Genomic DNA, 20,457 nt, shown 5'->3' with positions numbered 1-20,457 from the left:
TGGTCGGGTCGTAATGTTGTGGTTTGAAACCGACCCCAACAGCACGGCACAGACAGGTAGTTCAGAGTTAGCCAAAGACTAGGGCGTATTTATTTCTGAAACAGGAATGAGCGAAATAACAAAAAGAACAACAAAGGGGAGAATGTTCTTGGCAGAGTTGTCTGCGGCTCTGCAGATCGTCCCGGTATAGAGATGGAGAAGCGGCGTAGCGCCACTGCCTCTGCGGCTCTGCAGCTACTCCCGGTATTGAGATGGAGAAGCGGCGTAGCGCCACTGCCTCTGCGGCTCTGCAGCTACTCCAGGATCCAACTCGGGGAGGAACGGAGAGAGAGAGAGTGGTCAATAAACAAGCCAACGGAATACAGAGGCAGTCCCGTCCTCCTTAGCTGAGTCCAGTATAAACACAACGTGACTTAATCTTCAGTGTTACCAACACACAAGTTTAGCTGAGCCCAGTACAATCCCACGTGACTTAATCTTCGGTGTTACCAACACACAAGTTTAGCTGAGTCCAGTACAAAACAAAAACGGCAAATCTTCAGTGTTATCCAAACACACAGAAAACAGAGAATCCAAAAGGTTCGTTCCAAAAACTCACCAAAGCGCAAATGCGCAAAGCGGGCAACGAGGCACAGCTCCAACGGATGATAGAGATACACAACAGCGGCGACTTCCATGGACGTCCTGAAGAAAAACAGACGAGGCACAACAACGGGGGGAACAGGCAGTAGCAGTGGTAATCCAAAACGACCCGACAATGATTGAAAGAAAGACCCGAGTATATGAAGGGCTCTGGGCGCTGATTACAAACAACCGACAGGTGCGTGACGGCAATTGGTACTTGACCTAGAAGCGTGTGGTGGCAATGAGCCAATCCTCCTCACAGTACCTTGAAGCGTGTGGCGGGAATGGGCCAATCCTCACACCTTAAGCCAGAGATATACAGTAAAAGTGTATATTTTCAGCATTACGTTTGTTTACCAATGATTTTAACTGTTATTAGTGAAATATAAGAAATCTCAGGGCATTGAGTCGGAAACCGGCGCATATTGACAGGAGGAAGTGGAGCAGCTAAAAGTGAGTGTAGTCTTTTGAAGGAAGAGACTCAGGGCTTTCAAATTTTGAAAAACTACCCTACCCAGCTCACGCCAGCCCCTGTCAATCATCTGACTTCTGGATTTACTTTTTTATTTCTCTTATTTTGAACGTTATTGCCATAAAACAGAACTCAGTTAGTTTCTCTACCTTTCTGTGAACGTCTAGCAAAAACGGTGTTGTAATATGATGAAAAATGGTGGAGAAATTTACATTATAAAGAAGATGGCAGAATTCAGTACTGTACAAAACCTTCTGTTTAATCATCTTCCCTTTATTAATTTGCTTAGAATTTTCAGGTCTGGTAAATTTTAGCATGGTGTTATTCACAGTCAAAGATAAAAAAAATGTTTAAATAAAATTGATATTCTCCTTTGGTTCATTACATTTTTACTCAAGCCTAGTAACAGACACACTATTTCTGACACTGGGAATACATTCCCTGAGATCCATAGATGTCCCTAGATTCAGATACCAAGAACATGCAAATGGACCATTTAAAAAAAAATCTGTAAATGTTTATTCTACGTCCTTATGGAATGAGTGACATACAAAATAAAAAAAATAAAAAATATTATTTTATTTTATTTATATATATTTTTCTTTTTGATGGAAGAGCCACACATTGACGGGCAAAGAGCCACATGCGGCTCGCGAGCCGCGGGTTGGCCACCCCTGCTCTATGTACTGTATCTGTACTGTACCTGTTTCTCTATACTGTACCTGCTTCTCTATTTACTGTATCATTAAGTACCTGTTTCTCTCTGTACTGTATCATTAAGTACCTGCTTCTCTCTGTACTCTATCACAATGTACCTGCTTCTCTCTGCTTCTAACCATGGTGTGTTTGTGTGTACAGCAGGCAGAAGACGGACCACACAGAGCCCTCTCTGTCCTGCTTCTGCTATGGCCACACCAGCAGCTGCTCCCTGGCCCCGGGTTATTCCGTTCACACCATCGCCTCCACGTTCACTGATGGTAAACTTCACCATCATTCAGAACCCTGCAGATGGAGAAACCATAACAGTATAAATCCATTTATATAAAACCCACAATGTCTGGGATTGTGGATGTGATACATCGTTCTACTGTCTTTAAAGGACCAGACCAGTCTTTTAGACATCTAAGTCAAAAATCATTGTTCCCACCTCCAGGTCCAGAGGGCTGGTGGGCTGCCACAGCCCAGGGCGTGACCACGTCCCAGATTCACTTCCGCTGGTCCCTGACGCACCGGGACGTCGAGGTCATCTCCAAGACCAGTCTGCCAGTGTATCTCTACGCCCCTGGTGAGTCCCCTCCCCTCCCCTCCCCTCCCCTCTCCTCTCCTCTCCTCCCCTCCCCTCTCCTCTCCTCTCCTCTCCTCTCCTCTCTTCTCTTCTCTTCTCTTCTCTTCTCTTCTCTTCTCTTCTCTTCTCTTCTCTTCTCTTCTCTTCTCTTCTCTTCTCTTCTCTTCTCTTCTCTTCTCTTCTCTTCTCTTCTCTTCTCTTCTCTTCTCTTCTCTTCTCTTCTCTTCTCCTCTCCTCTCCTCTCCTCTCCCCTCCCCTCCCCTCCCCTCCCCTCCCCTCCTCCTCTTCTCTTCTCTTCTCTTCTCTTCTCTTCTCTTCTCTTCTCTTCTCTTCTCTTCTCTTCTCTTCTCTTCTCTTGTCTCCTCTCCTCTCCTCTCCTCTCCTCTCCTCTCCTCTTCTCTCCTTAGTTGATTCATTGCAAACTGTAGATTTATCTGACTCTCCCGGAACTACATAGTGCACCTTTTAAGATCAAGTTCAGTTGTATTACTGAATGACCCTACGATCCCCTCTCTAGCATCCTACCTGGGTGACCAGCTGCTAAGCTATGGCCAGAACCTGTCCTTCTCCCTGCGCTTGGACCGTGGGGTCAGACACCCCTCCACCAACGACGTGGTCCTGGAGGGCTCGGGCCTACGAGTGGCCGCCTCTCTGGGGGAGCTGCGCTCCATCGTCGCCTGCGGCAAGAAGATCACCTACACGTTCAGGTGAGAAGGTTACAACTAAGGCTGTACCAAATGTAATTTATTTGTACATTCGAAGCTTCTATTGAAGTTTTCGAATGAAGCTTCGAATGTCTGTCGTTATATTTTATGACATAATCAGATTTTCTTTATTAAACAAAATCCTCAATTTGAATAAAGTGATTAATCTGATTAAATTAGTATTTTTTTCAAATTAAATCAACTTTCTTTAATGAATATAACTCATCACTTACGTCAACATAAATAATCCAATAAGGGCACGGTTGGTACGAAAGTGATGGTGACGTATTGATGGAGCACCGAGCGCCAAGCGGATGCAGATAATATTACTATAATATTAGTGTAGCCTAATCTTTATCTGCAACTGTGAAGAAAAACCTGATTGGTTTAAACAGAATAAATAGACACATAAAAAATTTATTATAATACAAATTTTAATGTTGATTTAGAATTTGAATGTCAACGTTAAATTTGAATGTCAACGTTATGAATGACGCTTCGGGGCAACAGTGGCTTGGTAGGTAGAGTAGTCGTCTGGTTATCTGGAGGTTCCTGGTTTGATTCCCGCTCCTACCGGGCAGCATGACGAAGTGTCCTTGAGCAAATCAAATCAAATCAAATCAAATTTATTTGTAAGGTCCGACAACACACGTTAATGTCCCATGGCCGGACACGTCTTCTTTAAACAAGTCAAGAAGAAACATAACAATAAGTCAAGAACAAAACAAGAACACCATAAGGTCCAACAAATTTAAAATAAATGCAAAATAAATGAATGAATGCAAACACTCCCAGACATACCCACGCGAAGGTAAGGAAAAACTCACTAAAACCTAACAATAGGAAAAAATGCACCACAGGCAGTGTGGAGGAGAGAAACCTTAGAAGGGCCATTCAAGGGGGATCTCCCTTCTTAGATGTCTGTGATAGTAGTGTTGCAGACTGACAGTTGGTAAGCATGCACTCATGTGTGTAGTGAAACACAGATGAGTGCATGCAATAGCAACTGAACATTTTGAAAAATTAAAGATAGAGCTGATAGCGATAGCAACAGAAAATGTTGAAAGATTAAAGATAGAGCTGATAGCGGATCTATTTGAGGCACAGGGGCGGCGCAAAGAGGGTCGCGTCCTCCCCGTCTTATTCACGGGACGTTCAACACTCCGGTCATCGCTCCGAGACAGCCGGATACAGGGAGATAGGCGGCGGCGCAGAGAGGGTCGCAACCCCCCCGACATCATTGCGGGACGTCCAGCACTCCGGTCATCACTACGAGACAGCCGGAGACAGGGAGACAGGAGGGCACGCAGAGAGGGTCGCATCCTCCCGGTCTTCAACACAGGACGTCCAAACACTCCGGTCAACACTCCGGGACAGCAACTCACAGGGAGACAGGGAGACGGGACAGGCGTTAGACAGCTCGCGTGATTGTAGTGGGCGGACATAGCAATAGATACAAGTGGTAAGCATATATGTGAATAGAATATATATGAAGTAAGCATATTATGTGAATAGGATTGAAGTACTTAACCCAGCAATGAAACCACGTTGACAGACCACAAACCATGTTGACAGACCACGGACAGAAGGCGGTAAGGAGCTGATCCATGGCCTCGGTGGTGCACATAGAGCAGTCACTGCAATCTTGGCCAAGACCCTGAGACATCCATCACCTTGGTCAGCACTACGAGACAAGCACTCAGAGAGATGGGGGGGGATAGGGACAGGGGGGGGTTGGGACAGGGATTAGAGTGTGTTTGTAGTGGGCGGAGATGGAGCAACATATACATGCAGCGAGCACATGCACACATGGCGACAGCAGTACCACAGTATACAAGAAAATTGTGAAATAGAGCAATAGATAGAACCACTGCAAGCGTATGGACACAGGGTGAAATACGAGACAACAGCCCAGGGCCGCACGCCCCGTGGGGGCAGGAGAGCCACTCAGAAGGTTCAGCACTGCAGGCCAGACAGAAGGCAGCACGAAGCCATTCCACGGACCGGCCGAGACAGAGACAGAGGCCAAAAGGTTCTCCCATGTCTGCAGATAGCAGACATGGGAGAAAATGACATCCTAACTAAACTAGACAGATTAATCTAAAGGTCAGTCCCCGACCAGGTGAGATCAGGGTAGGTTGAAGGAGAGAGAGAAAGTGGGTCTTAAGCAGGGATTTAAAAGCTTCGACAGAGCAGGCGCCCCTGACGACGGCAGGTAATTTGTTCCACAGGTAGGGAGCGCGGTAGACAAAGGCTCTGTGGCCGGCGGATTTCTTTTTAACCCTAGGAATCGATAGAAGCCCCGCATTTTGTGAGCGCAGAGCACGAGCGGGCGAGTATCGGGAGATGAGATCGGATAGATAGAGCGGTGCAAGCCCATTTAAAATTTTGTAGGTGAGGAGTAGCACTTCAGATCCAAGTCAGATCGGGCTTGAATAGGAAGCCAGTGTAGGGCGGACACTTAACCCCCAACTGCTCCCGATGAGCAGGTTGGCAGTGCACCTTGCATGGTTGCCTCCTCCATCGGTATGTGAATGTGTGAGTGAATGGGTTAAACAAATTCTAAAGCACTTTGGATAAAGCTGCTATATAAATGCACCATTTACCTTTTAGTGTAAAGTGAAATTCTAGAAAAGAACTATAGAAATGTAATATATTATTATTATATTATTATTATTTATTATTATTATTATTATTATTATTATTATTATTATTATTATTATTATTATTATTATTATTAACAATAAGGTGTGGTTAGATAAACCTTTCTTCCATTTCAATTCAATTTAGTAGAACTTTATTTATTAGTTTTGCTCATTTATGGACTCTGTCTATCTGTCCCTCAATAACAGACTAGATGAGCATCCAGCCAGCAAATGGAGGCCTCACCTTTCACGCTTCCAGTTCCAAACACTCCTTCATAACGTGACTGCCATCAAAATCCGTGCGACATTTGGAGAAAACGGTGAGCACTCATTTCAATCAAATGTATACATGTCAAGCAATACATTTAATAGGTTGTCCTAGAATAATTTTTTTGTGTGTATTGAAAACGGCAGTAAGTGCTTTAGAACAAAATTGGTTAGTTACGACAATACACAAAAACAACTGTTATATAACGTATTAGCTTACGCTCTGCGCTCAAGTGGAACACATCCCATAGCCAGTCTAATACTGAATACATTTCTTCACATGTACACACCCATCCGCCTGGCCACACCCCCATCCGCTCCTCTACATAAGCAGGGGTGTGGCCATACTAACAGCTCCTTCCCTATTTTCACCACCGACAAGTGTCTGTATACACCACTTGAGTTTAGTGGCGAAATAGTTGTTGGAAAGGAGCTACGTGGACATTGTATCTTATTTTTTCTCTCTCTTGCCAATTTTCAAGAAAAGCTAAGTCATAATGTCTGCACCTTCGTGGGGTTTGAACGCTCACAACGTCACCATTCACGGCGTTTCTCCATTGCCGCATCCGCCGTGCGTCGTGGGGCTGCTCTGACTCCACGGTTGTGGCAGTCAGATACACCCGAGCGGCACCCAGTGGTGAGTCTGCCTCTCCGAGGGGCCGTTGAACCGCTGTCTCCCGTGAGATGGCCTAGTTCCGGCCCTGGTTCCCCCGCCAGTGGACGGTCGGCCGACAGGCCGACAGCTCCTCTGGTGCCTGGGGATTTGCGACGCAGGCTCTTTGCCTCTGCTCGCTCCCGTCGTAGGGCGGCGAGCTGCAGGGGCAAACGGCCTGGCTTTGGGGAGGTACTGGAGCCGACAGCTCTTGCCCTGTCTCCGTTTTTTTTTAATTTTTTTTATTTGTCTTTTCCCCCCTCCATTTTCCTCCGATTTTCTCCCATCCCAATGTTAGTCGTATGCCAATTCCCAGTCCCTTCCTGGTCGCTGCGCTTTACCCCCCACAGTCAGATCATTTGGGAGAGTGGAGGCTACCACGTGCTTCCTCCGACACACGTCCAGCCAATCACCGCTTCTTTTCACCTGGCAGCGCGGATTCTCATTGAGAGGGCGTAGCGTGTGGGAGGACCACACTATCCCCCTCACGTCCAATCCGCGCTTAGCAGGCGCCCCGACCGAACTGTAGGAGTCGCTGTTTACAACGACCCGGACCCACCCCGCCAGCTTCTCCCACCCTCTGATACAGCCAATTGTATCAGTGCAGACGGCCAGCCAAGCTGGTGACAACCCCGGAGCTGTGAGCTGGATTCGAACAGGCGAACCAAGCTCACAGCTCCGGGGCTGGTGACGAACGCAATCTCCGCTCGACCACCTAACCGCCTGCCCTGTCTCCGTTTCTGATGGAAACTGAGGATCACATGGATGGGGCGAGAGCGCTCTTGTTTGATGCCCCAATGGATTCGTATCATTCTCCCCCTCGGGGTGTGGCAGGAAGTGTTGCGTCTCCTTGGGGTCCCTTGTTCTCCAGTGTTGGGTTAGAACCTCCGACCCTGAGACAAGATGCCCAGCTATCTGCCGTGTCGGATGGTGGCGCCCGACATGGCAGCCTCCCGTACGTGAGGGACGCGGGCGACATGGAGGGAGGTGCGCAAGGGGAGTTGCGTGCCTTGTTCCCCGAGCTCATGGCGTCCGTCGCAGCCTCTGCCTGCACCTGTTCCTGATGACATGATAGGTAATCTCTGGCAACGTCGTCCTGTGAGAGAGACGGGCGTTGTCTGCCCATTCTTCCCGTCAATGGAGGCCTACGTGAAACAGTGACAGGTAATCTCCCGCATCACTGGCCTTACCCCCGCCTACGTGCCAGTCACGCGGGTGGAGGGTTTGGTCCAGGGACTAAAGGACGGGGTGCCTTGGCTTGATAGCCCGATGACATCCATTCTTTGTCCCGAAGTGGTGTGGGAGCCGTTGCGGAAGCCGGTTCCCCAAGGGAAATCGGCTAGGCAGATGGCTAACTGGAGTGACCAGGCATACATCACCGCAACTCAGAGCCTAGCTGCGACGTCCAACATCGCGGGGATGATGGCGGGCGGGTCGGTATTGGACGACCATCAACAGTACCTTCACGCGCAGGCGGCTGGAGCCATCCTGCACCTTACCCAGCTGCAGGCGATAGCCGCCGGGAAGGGGCACGCCCTGGCCACTCTGTCCCAGTGCCACCTTTGGCTGGAGCAGGCACGGGTGCCTGAACAGAAGAGGATTCCCCTGCTCACGGCCCCCCTCTCCGATGCTGGGCTCTTCGGGTCGGCCATGCAGCAGATGACGGCTTCCTGCAGAGAGATGGAGGAGGAGCGCGCTGTGCTCCAACCCCATTTTCCCCGACCCGATGCCACCGGTGATGGCCGATGGAAACAATGCCGGCAGAGGCCCGCGACCGTTGCCACCGCCACCACCGCCGCTGCTGCTGGGCCTTCGTCCAAGAAGGCCAGGAGTGGAGGGAGTGCCTCGTCCGCCGCAGCCAGCCGCCCCACGCCCGGAGGTGACGGTAGGGATCGACGTGACCAGGCGCCCCAGAACCGTCCCTCCGGGCCGGCTCCCCGTGGGGGCAAGCTCCGCACTGCACGCGGCAGGCGCCGCTAGTGACTCTTCCCTGATTACCCCTGTTCCCATCCCCGCCCCAACATATGATTTTTGTTACTAAATAAAAGGTCCCTCCTGGTGAGGGACTGTTTTTTGTTACAAACTGTGTTTTTATTTACTGTTATATATTGGGGATACGGTGTATAAACCCTCACCTAGCTGTGGGGTTGTGTGTTGTTTAAGTGAGTAGGACAGTTTTTTTATAAATCGTTCTGGTCGCTATGTATATATGTGCTTGGCAAGGCCTGTGGCTAGCACTCGGTCGAAAGACTTGTCTTCCCTCATCATGAAGAAGTCGGTGTTCTTCTTATAGTGGTAAATGTTATCGTTTGTCTGAGGGGGTTGTGTGTATTCTGTTACATTGGAAACATGGCATCGAGTCCACAACTTGGTTAGAGTGTTAGCCTACAGAAGTGCTCGTATATGTAGCTTGTACCGACGTCTTGACCCTCTCTTAAACGTATGTGTTTTTTCTTAAAACATAACACGGGTGACGTGTTCGCACATGAGCCTACATCCTTGTATATAAAACCCGTTCGCAGACGAGTTATCGTCTGTGGCTGGTGTGTATTGGTTTAGCTTATCCTTGTGGATATACGCTTTTCATATAGCATGCTGGCTACGCGGTTATCATCGCTGCTGGTTGTTTTTCATCGTATCCGGGGTGTGGGGTCATGAGGGGGTGAACTGATAAACCCCTCCTCCCCTTTTTTCTGATCGGTCAGGGGGTTGGGCCTTCTGTCCTTCGGGCTTCCTGTCGCACTGTTTGGTCAGCGCGTCACAGGGTAGGGAGAGGGGGGGGGGGGGGGAGTTCCCTGGTCCCACGCCTTTTTTGGCCAGGTGGGTCACGGAATTCATATGTCTTGAGCTTTTGGTCACGTAGCTCAATGTTACATATATCTTTTCAAATTGTTACTCACGTGGGAAGTCTCTCTGGGGGTTCCCTGTCTCCTCTCTTTTATACAGAGTAGGTTTGACAGGGGTGTTTTTCCCTCAGACACGTCATATGCGACCCATATCTGTGTCTCTTGGCCGGCTTCCTGCCACTCTCCCAGGCGGCTTGGAGGGAACGTTATCTGGGTTCTTGTTAGAATTACCATTGATATGTTTTGGGTCTCAACGTGTACATAGTGCTGGCCCTGGGTGCTTCCGTGTGGAATCACGCATGGGCTTGCGCGCCTTGGTTGCTCATTTCATTGTAACAGCGTTTTCATGGGGCAACTGGGATGGAGTTTGTCTCTTCCGAGCGCCTGTGTACTGGGTTAGTCTCGATGAATTCTCGTTCATCTCTGGGGGGAGATAACGGAATAGATCAGAGCATTGGCGGAGGGGTCTCACGCTTTTGGGGTGGGCCACCGGGCGCAGTGCTTTTATGTTCTGACCGTCTTGGTGGTGCCCTCTGTGATGTTTTAGATCGACACGCGTACCTACCCCCCTCTTAGGACTGGGGATGGTGGCGTGATTAGGACATGGGACTGGTTCTGGTCGCACCGGACCAGGTCAGTTAACCTGTTGTCCGCCAGGGCGCAGATCTGCTGTTCTGGTACCCTGAAGGACTTGTGCTTTTTCGGGGGGAAAATGCCGGGTTGGCCCGGGCGTTGCAGGGGTTGATGTTATGGAGGTGTTCGTGGTTATATCACTGCGTGTTATCCTTCACTATTGCTTGGTCCATATTGTGTTGTACCTTGCGCTGTGCTAAAGGAGCCTGGTCCTTCTCCATTCTTTTTTCGCCCCTCTCTTCTCCTGCTTGGCGGGGCTGGGAGGGGGCTATCGAGGTGGGTTTCGTGCCCCTCTGGCATCCCTGCAGTGGAGGCTGCTGACCAAATTTTTAGGTGAAGCACAAATTATTATATTATATATTAAATAATGTTTTTAAAACATCCCCCACTGTGTGTCAGTGGTCAGTGGACCATATTAACATTATGTGACAGCGCACCTGACCAGATGAAAACATATTAGGTGACAGCGCACCTGACCAGATGAAAACATATTAGGTGACAGCGCACCTGACCAGATGAAAACATATTAGGTGACAGCGCACCTGACCAGATGAAAACATATTAGGTGACAGCGCACCTGACCAGATGAAAACATATTAGGTGACAGCGCACCTGACCAGATGAAATCATATTAGGTGACAGCCAGTGGCAGCTGCTGACCAAATTGAGCAGAAATTATATTTTTAAAACATCCCCCTCTAAACAGTTATCAGTAAATACTCACAGTGCTCTGAATTGAGGGAGGGACTGGGGATTTGGGTGACCTCTTTTTCAGGTGGACAGTTGAGGGAGGGACACAGGGGTCTGTTTCTTCTCCAGGAGAGACCAAGACTGGTATTGGACACAGGTAATTTCATCTGGGAAAACATAAAAGGCATAAAAGCATATTAGCCATTATCACAAATAGCATTTATACAATGTGGATGTAGCCAAAGATGATAATTTTCAATTCTCCATTCTACCATACTGTATGTATATTTCTTTCAGTTAGTTAGATAGTAAATTATAACACTACCTTATGCATACTGCACCTTACGTGATACTGTGAGTGAATACTGTATATTTCAGTTAGTTAGATAGTAAATTATATTGACTTATTTTGTTTACACTGCTTGTGTTGTTTTTACTACCTGTTTTTACTACCTGTACTACCTGTACTCCACCAGGCATGTGGCAATGGAAATATGTACTGTAAAGATGCCAAGAACAAATGCAATGAAAAGGACTGTGATGTATAGAGCAATGACTGCATGGAATTCCTTACCACCTGCATTAACGTTAGGTTATGGCTATAACCAAGTTCTGTTAGTTAGGGGTGACGCTTGGCATCACTACTGCACTATCTCGCATATGTGCACGCGCACTGAATAAAGACCACAAATGTACCTTTAATCCCAATATTTGTCTGACCACACCCCTCATCAGCTTACCTTCATAAGCAGGTGTGTGGTCACCTGCTCTCCTCCTTCCCAAGCTTTCACCATAAGGTGAGATCAAGGGCTGCAGCGGCCGTCTGATGCCAAGCGTCACCCCTAACTAACAGAACTTGGTTATAGCCATAACCTAACGTTCTGTTCCGTTAGGGGCTCTGCTTGGCATCACTACTGCACAAGGGGAGGCCAAGCGGAGCCGCTGGCTGACAAATACACCCCGCTGACAGCCCCCCACAACCATCAGAACAGGGAGGGCCGAGCCCCCCCGACCCCCCCTAATGGAGGGCATCCCCCCTATTAGGGGCTTCACGGGAGGGCGACGGACCCGACCGTGCGAAGAGGCACTCAAGCAACTCAACGCACAGGGTGAGCAGACCGTGGCCTGACCCCACGACTACACACACGCACAACCCGCATGCCACCCGGGAACGAACGGAGGAACAACCTCGTTACTGCCCCCAGAATCACGGGGTCAAGGGCAAACCCAACCCCGTGGCAAGGCCGTAGCAGCGGAGCGCGAAGGAAGACCCAGACCCACCAAAAGGACTGGACTCCCTGGAATGGGGGCCCGGAGAAGTCCATGATGCCAGCATCAAGACCCCACCAGGTGGGCACGTAGTGCCCCGCCCCCCACATCGCCAGCGTATTCGGACAAAGGCCCCTCAGTTACTGCACCTGGTATTCCCAGGCGGAATCCCATCCAAGTACTAACCAGGCCAGAACCTGCTTAGCTTCCGAGATCGGACGAGATCGGGCGTGTTCAGGTTGGTATGGCCGTAAGCCGAGCGGGCCCCGTCCCCCCCAATAGTACACCGCCTGGCACACCGACCCTGCAACAGGCAGTCAGCATGGCCGTAAGCACACAAAAAAGGTTAACCAACGGAAGCAGGCAGCGCACCGGGGAAAAACCAGGCAACAGGCTATTAACCCTAGCCTGGAGACTGCGGACGAGACAGGCGCCAGAGGGGACAGCTGAACACAGCCGCCCCGGCGGAAGGAGCGTAAGCCGGCGGTGTTGCATGACCAAGCCTCCATTTAAAAACCCCCACCCAGAGGGGTCGAGGCAGAGAAGGCTGACACGATTGGCAGACGTCATGAACGTGCAGGGGCACCCTCAACCGGTGAACCCGGGAGTTGACACTGCACCAACACACCAGGGAATCAACCACCTTGGTGTTACCCAATGCGGTGGTTGTTCCTATAACCCCTCAAGAAAAAACTCCAAAACACACCTGCGGGTATACACCGGCTATACCGCAGTACAAGTGTTTCAGTTTCCAAAAAAGGGTTAACCCAGGCCTACGGGTCGACGAAACATTACTTCGGACCGGGCCTGGCGGTACGGGAAGCACAGGGCCACCAGAGGAGGACAAAAACCACCCCCACAGGCCCCTCTTCGCCATGCGTGAGAGAGGAGCGGAAAAGAATGGAGAACCAGCCCCTAAGCACACCGTACTTGGTATTCCCAGGCGGTCTCCCAACCAAGTACTAACCAGGACCAACCTGTGTAGCGGCCGAGATCCGACGAGATCGAGCGTGTACAGGTTGGCATGGCCGTAAGCCATTACGACAGTGCTGAGTAAAAACGTACCCAACCAGGGTCTCCATAGCGCTTAACCCTGTGACACCCGGACCGACCTGGCATTTTTTCCCCTGAAAAAAGCCCAAGTCCCTCAGGGTACCAGAACAGCAGATCTGCATCCCCGGCGGACAACGGGTTCAACTGATCCGGACCAGCGCGACCAGAACCAGTCCCGTGCCCTAACCACGCCGACATGCCTACTCCAGGAGAAGGGCACACAAAAAACACAATTAGTGCACAACATGTCAGATAGGAGGATGAAAAAGTCCCCAGGGAACCGGGGGAAAACACAATCCTCTTATTTTACCCTCAATACGGCCAGTTAAAAAAGGAAAACCTGTTAATATGTGAGCACACTGTTCATTGTCATCACAGGCTGAGAAAAGAACATTCTTTTACTCACTTGTCACTAAGCATAGCTTCATAGGTTAGTTACCTTAGTTGTGAGTACACGGTACATAACAACACACATGATGTTACTCACACAACAACCAGATCATTATCACATCTGTAACAACAACCCGATTTGCACGGAGAAGCTAACTGCCAGTGACAAAAACAGCTCACACATAACCCGCGTCGTATCCTAAATGCATTGCAGCAACACACGTTTTGGGAAAAACATCGTTATTCACAATACATTTAGAAAAGTAAAACCAGAAGACGTGTTATAAGGTCTGGTCAAACCTGATCCTACCCGGAACGTAGATCAGCGAAGTGCAGTCACAGACACCGTAGGAACACAGCCGCTCCTGTGTTGTTCGAACTGGGCAGCGTCGCCGCTCCAACCCGCACTACAGTCCTCTTTGTTGACGCAACCTTGCCGTCCTGGCTCAGGGCAGGGTCGACGAAAAATCCCCTGTCAAGGATGACGTCGTAGTCAAGAGTGTAAAACATGTTAAAATCAAAGCACGTTCAACAGAATAGCATCAAGCTAACGGCCGCTCCAACCGTTCGGGCGCTACTGCTCCTGCTCACGAGACGCCGAGCTAACGGCGCACGCAACCAGAAGCGAGCTCACGGCGGCGCGCGAGAAGCTAAAGCTACCCCGCGCCAGGCCATGGCCTATAGCAGCAAGCTAACGTTACCTAGTGATCACGACATGCTAGCCCCGCAGCTAACAGCTGACTGGCTAACAGTAGGCCCACTAAGCAGGCCATGCAGCGATCCCAGCAGGCTAACGCAGCAGTTAACAGCTGACTGGCTAACCGTAAGCTAAGCAGCTATCACCTGAACATGTAAACAATGACATAACACTCACCCAGACAGGCCGCCGTTCTGAACCTCTCCTCACTTTTTAAGAGAAAAGAGAAAACAAGATGTCAACACCGCTTTACAACGGTGATTTTACCAACACCCGACGGAATCAGCACAATACCAACTGGCCTGTGTAGCTGACTTGAACATGGATCTGCCGCTATCGCACATCCATGCACATATCCCCTCGTGAAGGAATACTCTCATTTGGATATGAAAGATGGGGCCTTAACACGGTGACAGAGAGAAGTCCACTCGTCCAGAACACACAGGGATCACCAGTGTTAATGGTCGCGGCCCACTAGTTAAAACTATAATGGTCTTCAGACCAAGGCCTTCTGTCGCCTAGGTGGCTGAACAAAGGACCCTAGCCTGGGGCCGGTTTCCATAAACATTGTCAAGTAGCCCCCATAGCACTAACAGACAAGTGAAGCCCGCCAGCAACAGTACTCACCCAACCTGAAACCCACCGCTTCTCACAACAGCGGCGTGTCCGACAGTTCAGCTGTGGCCTGACAGGTTTCACCCCAACAAACACAGCAAGGAACTGCAGTTGAGAAGCATGCAGCGGCGTGCTCCCAATACGAAAACCGGTGGAGGATTTTTAGAATGATCATCATCTTCCAGACACTCCAGTACGAAGACAATATCGCCGTATTTTCTCGAAAATAGTGAGAGAGAAAATAAAGATATGATGTCAACGTATCCTTGTTTCCCAAAGCTGCTCCTAAACCTTTCTTCCATCATGGTGTCAAGTGTGGGGATCTACCGAGGCACTTCTTCCTTGTGGTGAAAGCGAGAAGGAGGAGAGCAGGTGACCACACACCTGCTTATGAAGGTAAGCTGATGAGGGGTGTGGTCAGACAAATATTGGGATTAAAGGTACATTTGTGGTCTTTAACTCATAGAATTGATTTTAAGGTCCTTTTCCTAACATATAAAGCTCTTAATGAGCAAGGCCCAAAATACATAGCAAATTCCCTAGTTAGTTATCTGCCCTCAAGAACGCTACGGTCATCCACTACAGGTTTACTAGACACGCCCAGAAACCAAAAAAGGATAGGAAGTATGGCATTTGCCAACTATGCCCCAAAACTATGGAACACACTACCAACACACATCAGAAACGCCAGCTCTATACACATTTTTAAAGGAAAATTAAAAACGTACCTATACAGTCTAGCTTACAAATAGTTATGGCTTGGAAAAACCTGATGGATCCATGAGGCTAGGATAAGCCTTGTGGACCCAACTTTTTAGATGAAGGAACGGGTACATAGGAGACACGCCTCCAGTTTTTCAAAAGTTTTTGACACGCCTCAGCTTCTGAGCTGAAGGCGTGTTTTTGCGGACCTCCCAAACTTTCAAACTTTTTAGATGAAGGAATGGGTACAATAGGAGACACGCCTCCAGTTTTTCAAACGTTTTTGACACGCCTCAGCTTCTGAGCTGAAGGCGTGTTTTTGCGGACCTCCCAAACTTTCAAACTTTTTAGATGAAGGAATGGGTACAATAGGAGACACGCCTCCAGTTTTTCAAAAGTTTTTGACACGCCTCAGCTTCTGAGCTGAAGGCGTGTTTTTGCGGACCTCCCAAACTTTCAAACTTCTTAGATGAAGGAATGGGTACAATAGGAGACACGCCTCCAGTTTTTCAAAAGTTTTTGACACGCCTCAGCTTCTGAGCTGAAGGCGTGTTTTTGCGGACCTCCCAAACTTTCAAACTTTAGACTGTTTTCTTTATACGTTTTTCTTTTTCTTTCTTTCTACCACAAGACGCGGCCACTGATGGGTCCATGGGACTTGGATAAGTCCTGTGGACCCAACTCTGGCCACTGACCACATGAGCGAACGGGTACATACGCACACAATACACGGCCACTGATGGATCCATGGGACTTGGTAAAGCACTATGGACCCAGCTATGACCACTGATAAAAACGTAACTACACTAGCATTATAAGACCTAAACATTGCTACCTACCATACAAGTGCATTGGTTTAGTGCACTTCCGGTTGCCACTGAGCGGAAATGTTTGTGCGGACCTGTTCTCCCAAACTGGTAAGCAAATGACTGTTTTTACGTTATTTTCATTTTTACGTTACTATTATTATTATTATTATTTTTTTTTTTTAAACATTGATCTTAACTGATCACTATGACTTTATTGCTTTTATCGTTATATATGCCTATAATTGTGTACAGCACTTTGAGCTACATGACATGTATGAAAGGTGCTTTATAAATACTTACTTACTTACTTACTTACTTTATTCAGTGCGCGTGCACATATGCGAGATAGTGCAGTAGTGATGCCAAGCAGAGCCCCTAACGGAACAGAACTAAGGTTGAAGAAAAACAGACATTTAAAAAACACCTTAAAAATCATATAAGAAAGAATGGTACTGTCAGTTAAGTAAACATAGTGGGTGATTGAGAATATGGGTATGTGTGATTGGTGAACTTAGATTTTTTATATATGTGTATGTTGTATTGAGATGTATTGTTGTACTTTAAGTGACCATATATACCTTTAAACATGATTGAGTAGATGGGTATATGTGATTGGTGAATTTATATTAAGTATGTAGGCCGCATGCTTGAGATTTGCTCCCGGGTAGCAGTCGACCTGGACCCTGTTGTTGTGGATGGTGGGTAGGTTGGCCAAGTTAGAATCACCCATCACTATGAAGGGTCTGGTTGGTGTTAGGGTCCAGATGGTTTTATCCCCACGGTGTAGGTGTCTTGTGTATTTTGGTCCTATGTTATCGGTTAGGGGGCTGGGTTGGTGTGTTTTAGGTGGCAAGTGTTTGGTCTCAGGAAGCCCTGTGTCTATGTGTGTTGGCAGGGGGGTGGTCTGGTGTTTGGGGTTCTTTTTTGGCGTGTGTGTATCTGCGTCCGTGTTAGTATTGGGGTTTGGTGTGGATGGGCGCTTTCTCTTTGGGGCTTCCGTGTCTGGTTTAGGTTTCGTGTGTGTGTTGATTTTAGTGTTAGGACTAGTTGTGTAAAGTTTTGAAGTACCCCCGGAGCCATGGCTGCTAGTCTGTGTCTGGACCATGCTATGGCCACATCTGAGGCCTCTAACCAGCGCAGTGTGTTGAAATATTGGAGCTCCTCAAGGGCGGTTGCGTGGGCCTTTGCATAGTAGGTAGTTAGGGTAGTTAGTCAGAGGTAGTTAGGGTCGGTGCCAATGTGTTAACTAATGTGAGTCTGTGTGCGATTTTATCCAGTTGTTGTCTGGCATTGCTCTCCTTCTTGTGTAGGTTGCAGTAGGCTATTAATAATTTTTGGAAGGTCTTGCATATGTAATGGAACTCGTCCCTGGGAGCAGGTTCCATGTTTAGTGTGTGTGTGAGTGTATATATATTAGGTTAAAGGTTAGGGTTGAGTTTAGGGTTAACTTTTAGGGGTGTGCTTTTTGCAGTACCTGTAGAGAGGAGTAGCAGAGGAGGAGAAGAGGATTAGTGAGTGTATATTTACATTTAGTCATTTAGATGACGCTTTTATCCAAAGCGACTTACAAGTTCTGTATGATAGTTTTTTTTTTAATATTATATATCATATATGGTACGGGCATGTAGTCGGAGACCATACACTCCCATATGGCCTCACACACACTCCGCACAATCCGGGCTACAGTGCAGAACCCCACTCTGTAGCTGAAGGCGATGGAGCGGAATTAGTCTCCAGTTGACAGATACCTGCAACATAAAAAAGATACATTAGAGAAGAGAACTGTGTTTGCACGTGTAATTGCATAATAAACTAGTCGAGTCGGAGTGCATCTTAATGCCACAGGATAAATAAATAGATTGATTGAGAACTTTATAAACAGATTGCAGAATGGGTACAATACAGTACGGCTCAATACAAAACAACTGATAAGAGGATGCTGATCAGAGAAAGACTTTCATCTTGTTTACATCGGGGTCCTCCATTTTCAATTCATCAAGACTTTTATGACATACAGATATACAGTACTGTTTCATCCAGCATTTATGACATACAAGATATACAAATATACAGTACTGTTTAAGTTATCTCTGGCAATATTGAATTGAGATGACAGACACAGACCTATCAATATACTATAAATAGCTAATGCATCTATCTAGACAGAGAGACAGACAAATAGCTAGCTAGCCACGTTAGTTATATAAGTTAGTTTAGTAACGTTGGCTAGCTCAGGAGAACTCTGATGTAAACAAGACGAAAGTCTTTCTCTGGTCTGCATCCCCTTAACAATTGTGTGTATTGAGCCGTACTGTATTGTATCCATTCTGCAATCTGTTAATAATGTTATCAATCAATCTATTGTAATCCACCTGCGTACCATTGAGACACAACTCGACTTGCAAGTACATGTGACGTTAGCTAGCTAGCCACGTTGATGCTAGTTCTCAGTAACGTTAGCTAGCTAGCCAGATAGCCATGTTGATGCTAGTTATCAGTAACGTTAGCTAGCTAGCCAGATAGCCACGTTGATGCTAGTTCTCAGTAACGTTAGCTAGCTAGCCACGTTGGTGAGTTTTAACTAAGTTAGTAAGGTTAGCTAGCTTAGGGACTGAAGGGACAATGTTCATGTTTAGCTACTCACCTCAAACAAATGCAGAGCCGTTCAGCAGGGCTGATGGTCTCCCTGTAGTTGGTCTGCATTTTGGCTATGCTTGGCCCGATCTTCAAGAGTGCCAAGAGGTACGCAGTCATTGGCAATGCCAGGCATTCTCTGATTGGATTTCAAGGCTGTCAATCATTCAATCCCCGTTCGTGAAAGGCAAGAGCAATATTGCACGGACCGGGCTTAGATGACGTTAATAGCCTTTTTGATTGGCTATTATATTCATAAGGTCAGCCTGTGCAGGGAAAGTTGCACCTGAGTGATTGACAGCTAGCCATTACTGACTGCAGACCTGATCAGAGAGCTCAAAGCTGTAACTTTTGGCAATTTTTGAAGAAAAAAAATTTCACTGGCATTTTTTTATAGAGGAAAACATTTATAATAATAAAAAAAATATATATATATATGCAAATTAATAATAATTATGAATTATGAGTGAATTTGTGTTTCACGTGTTGTCATGGAATAACCTCCACTGCATCCCTGTATACGTCCCGGTCCGCCGGGCCCAGGTCCGGACTCGTTCTCGTCGACCTGTTGGCCTGGGTTAACCCCTTCTTGAGAACTGAGACACTCGTACTGCTGTATAGCCGGTGTATACCCGCAGTTGTGTTTTGGAGTTTTTTCTTTGGGGGGTTATAGGAACAACCGCCTCCTGTTAGGTGGTCGTTGGTTTCCAGGTGTGTTGGTAGCGGAGTCGACTCTCGGGTTAGGCCAGGCTTGACCCTGTCTGCCTGCGAGTGTGCCCCCGCACCATTCATGACGTCTGCCAATCATGTCAGCCTTCTCTGCCTCGGCTCCTCTAGAGGGTGGTTTTTTGTGTGTGGAGGCTGCGACAAAGTGCGACATGGTGCACAGCATACCGAATGCCCCTTCCGCCGGGGTGCTGTTTTCAGCAGACCCCTTAGGTGCCTGTCTAGTCCGCAGTGCTCCAGGCACAGGTCGAGTCCTTCTGGCCTGTTGCCTGGATTGAGGGATCAACCTCTTTGGGGGTTGTCTCCCCGGCGCGCTGCCTGGTCCCCCTGTGGGGGTCTAGCCTCTAGAGGGCTTCAGGGCGGCGTGCTGTAGGGGGGAAGGGCCTGCTCTTGGATGGGCCCTGTCCGATACGCTGGCGATGTGGGGGGTGGTGTCACTAGTGACCGCCTGGTGGGGTCTCGATGCTGCGGCGTCGTTGGCCTCACCAGGCCCCCTTTTTCCGCGGGGTCCTGACCCTTCCTGGGGCTGGGTCCTCCTTCGCGCTCCGCTGCTACGGCCTTGCCACGGGGTTGGGTTCTTGACCTTGACCCTGTGATATTAGGGGTTGTAACGTTTTTTTTTCTCCCCCCCGTTTGTTCCCTAGTGGCATGTGGGTTGCGCGCCTGTATAGTCGTGGGTTCTTCTGTGGGAAGGTAAGTCCCACGGTCTGCTCACCCTGTGCGTTGAGTTGCTAAACCCTCTTC

The 20,457-nt window shown here is 48.3% G+C and overlaps 1 protein-coding gene across 3 annotated transcripts in view; it reads left to right on the top strand.

Moving 5' to 3' along the window:
* lamc2 (laminin, gamma 2) overlaps positions 1–20,457 on the top strand; it is a 130,088-nt gene that overhangs the window by 27,467 nt on the left and 82,164 nt on the right. For 2 of the 3 annotated variants that reach the window (XM_084320823.1, XM_084320822.1), the window contains exons 4-7: positions 1,955–2,073; positions 2,250–2,381; positions 2,899–3,088; positions 5,938–6,050. In XM_084320823.1, coding sequence (XP_084176949.1) covers positions 1,955–2,073; positions 2,250–2,381; positions 2,899–3,088; positions 5,938–6,050 — 554 coding nt within the window. The remainder of the gene's footprint in view (positions 1–1,954; positions 2,074–2,249; positions 2,382–2,898; positions 3,089–5,937; positions 6,051–20,457) is intronic. The other variant, XM_084320824.1, reaches the window with a different exon arrangement.

This window comes from Notolepis coatsorum, assembly GCF_963971535.1.
Source record: "Notolepis coatsorum genome assembly, chromosome: 8".
In the NCBI taxonomy this organism is placed as follows: domain Eukaryota; kingdom Metazoa; phylum Chordata; class Actinopteri; order Aulopiformes; family Paralepididae; genus Notolepis; species Notolepis coatsorum.
This window is presented reverse-complemented; position numbering and strand designations above follow the sequence as displayed.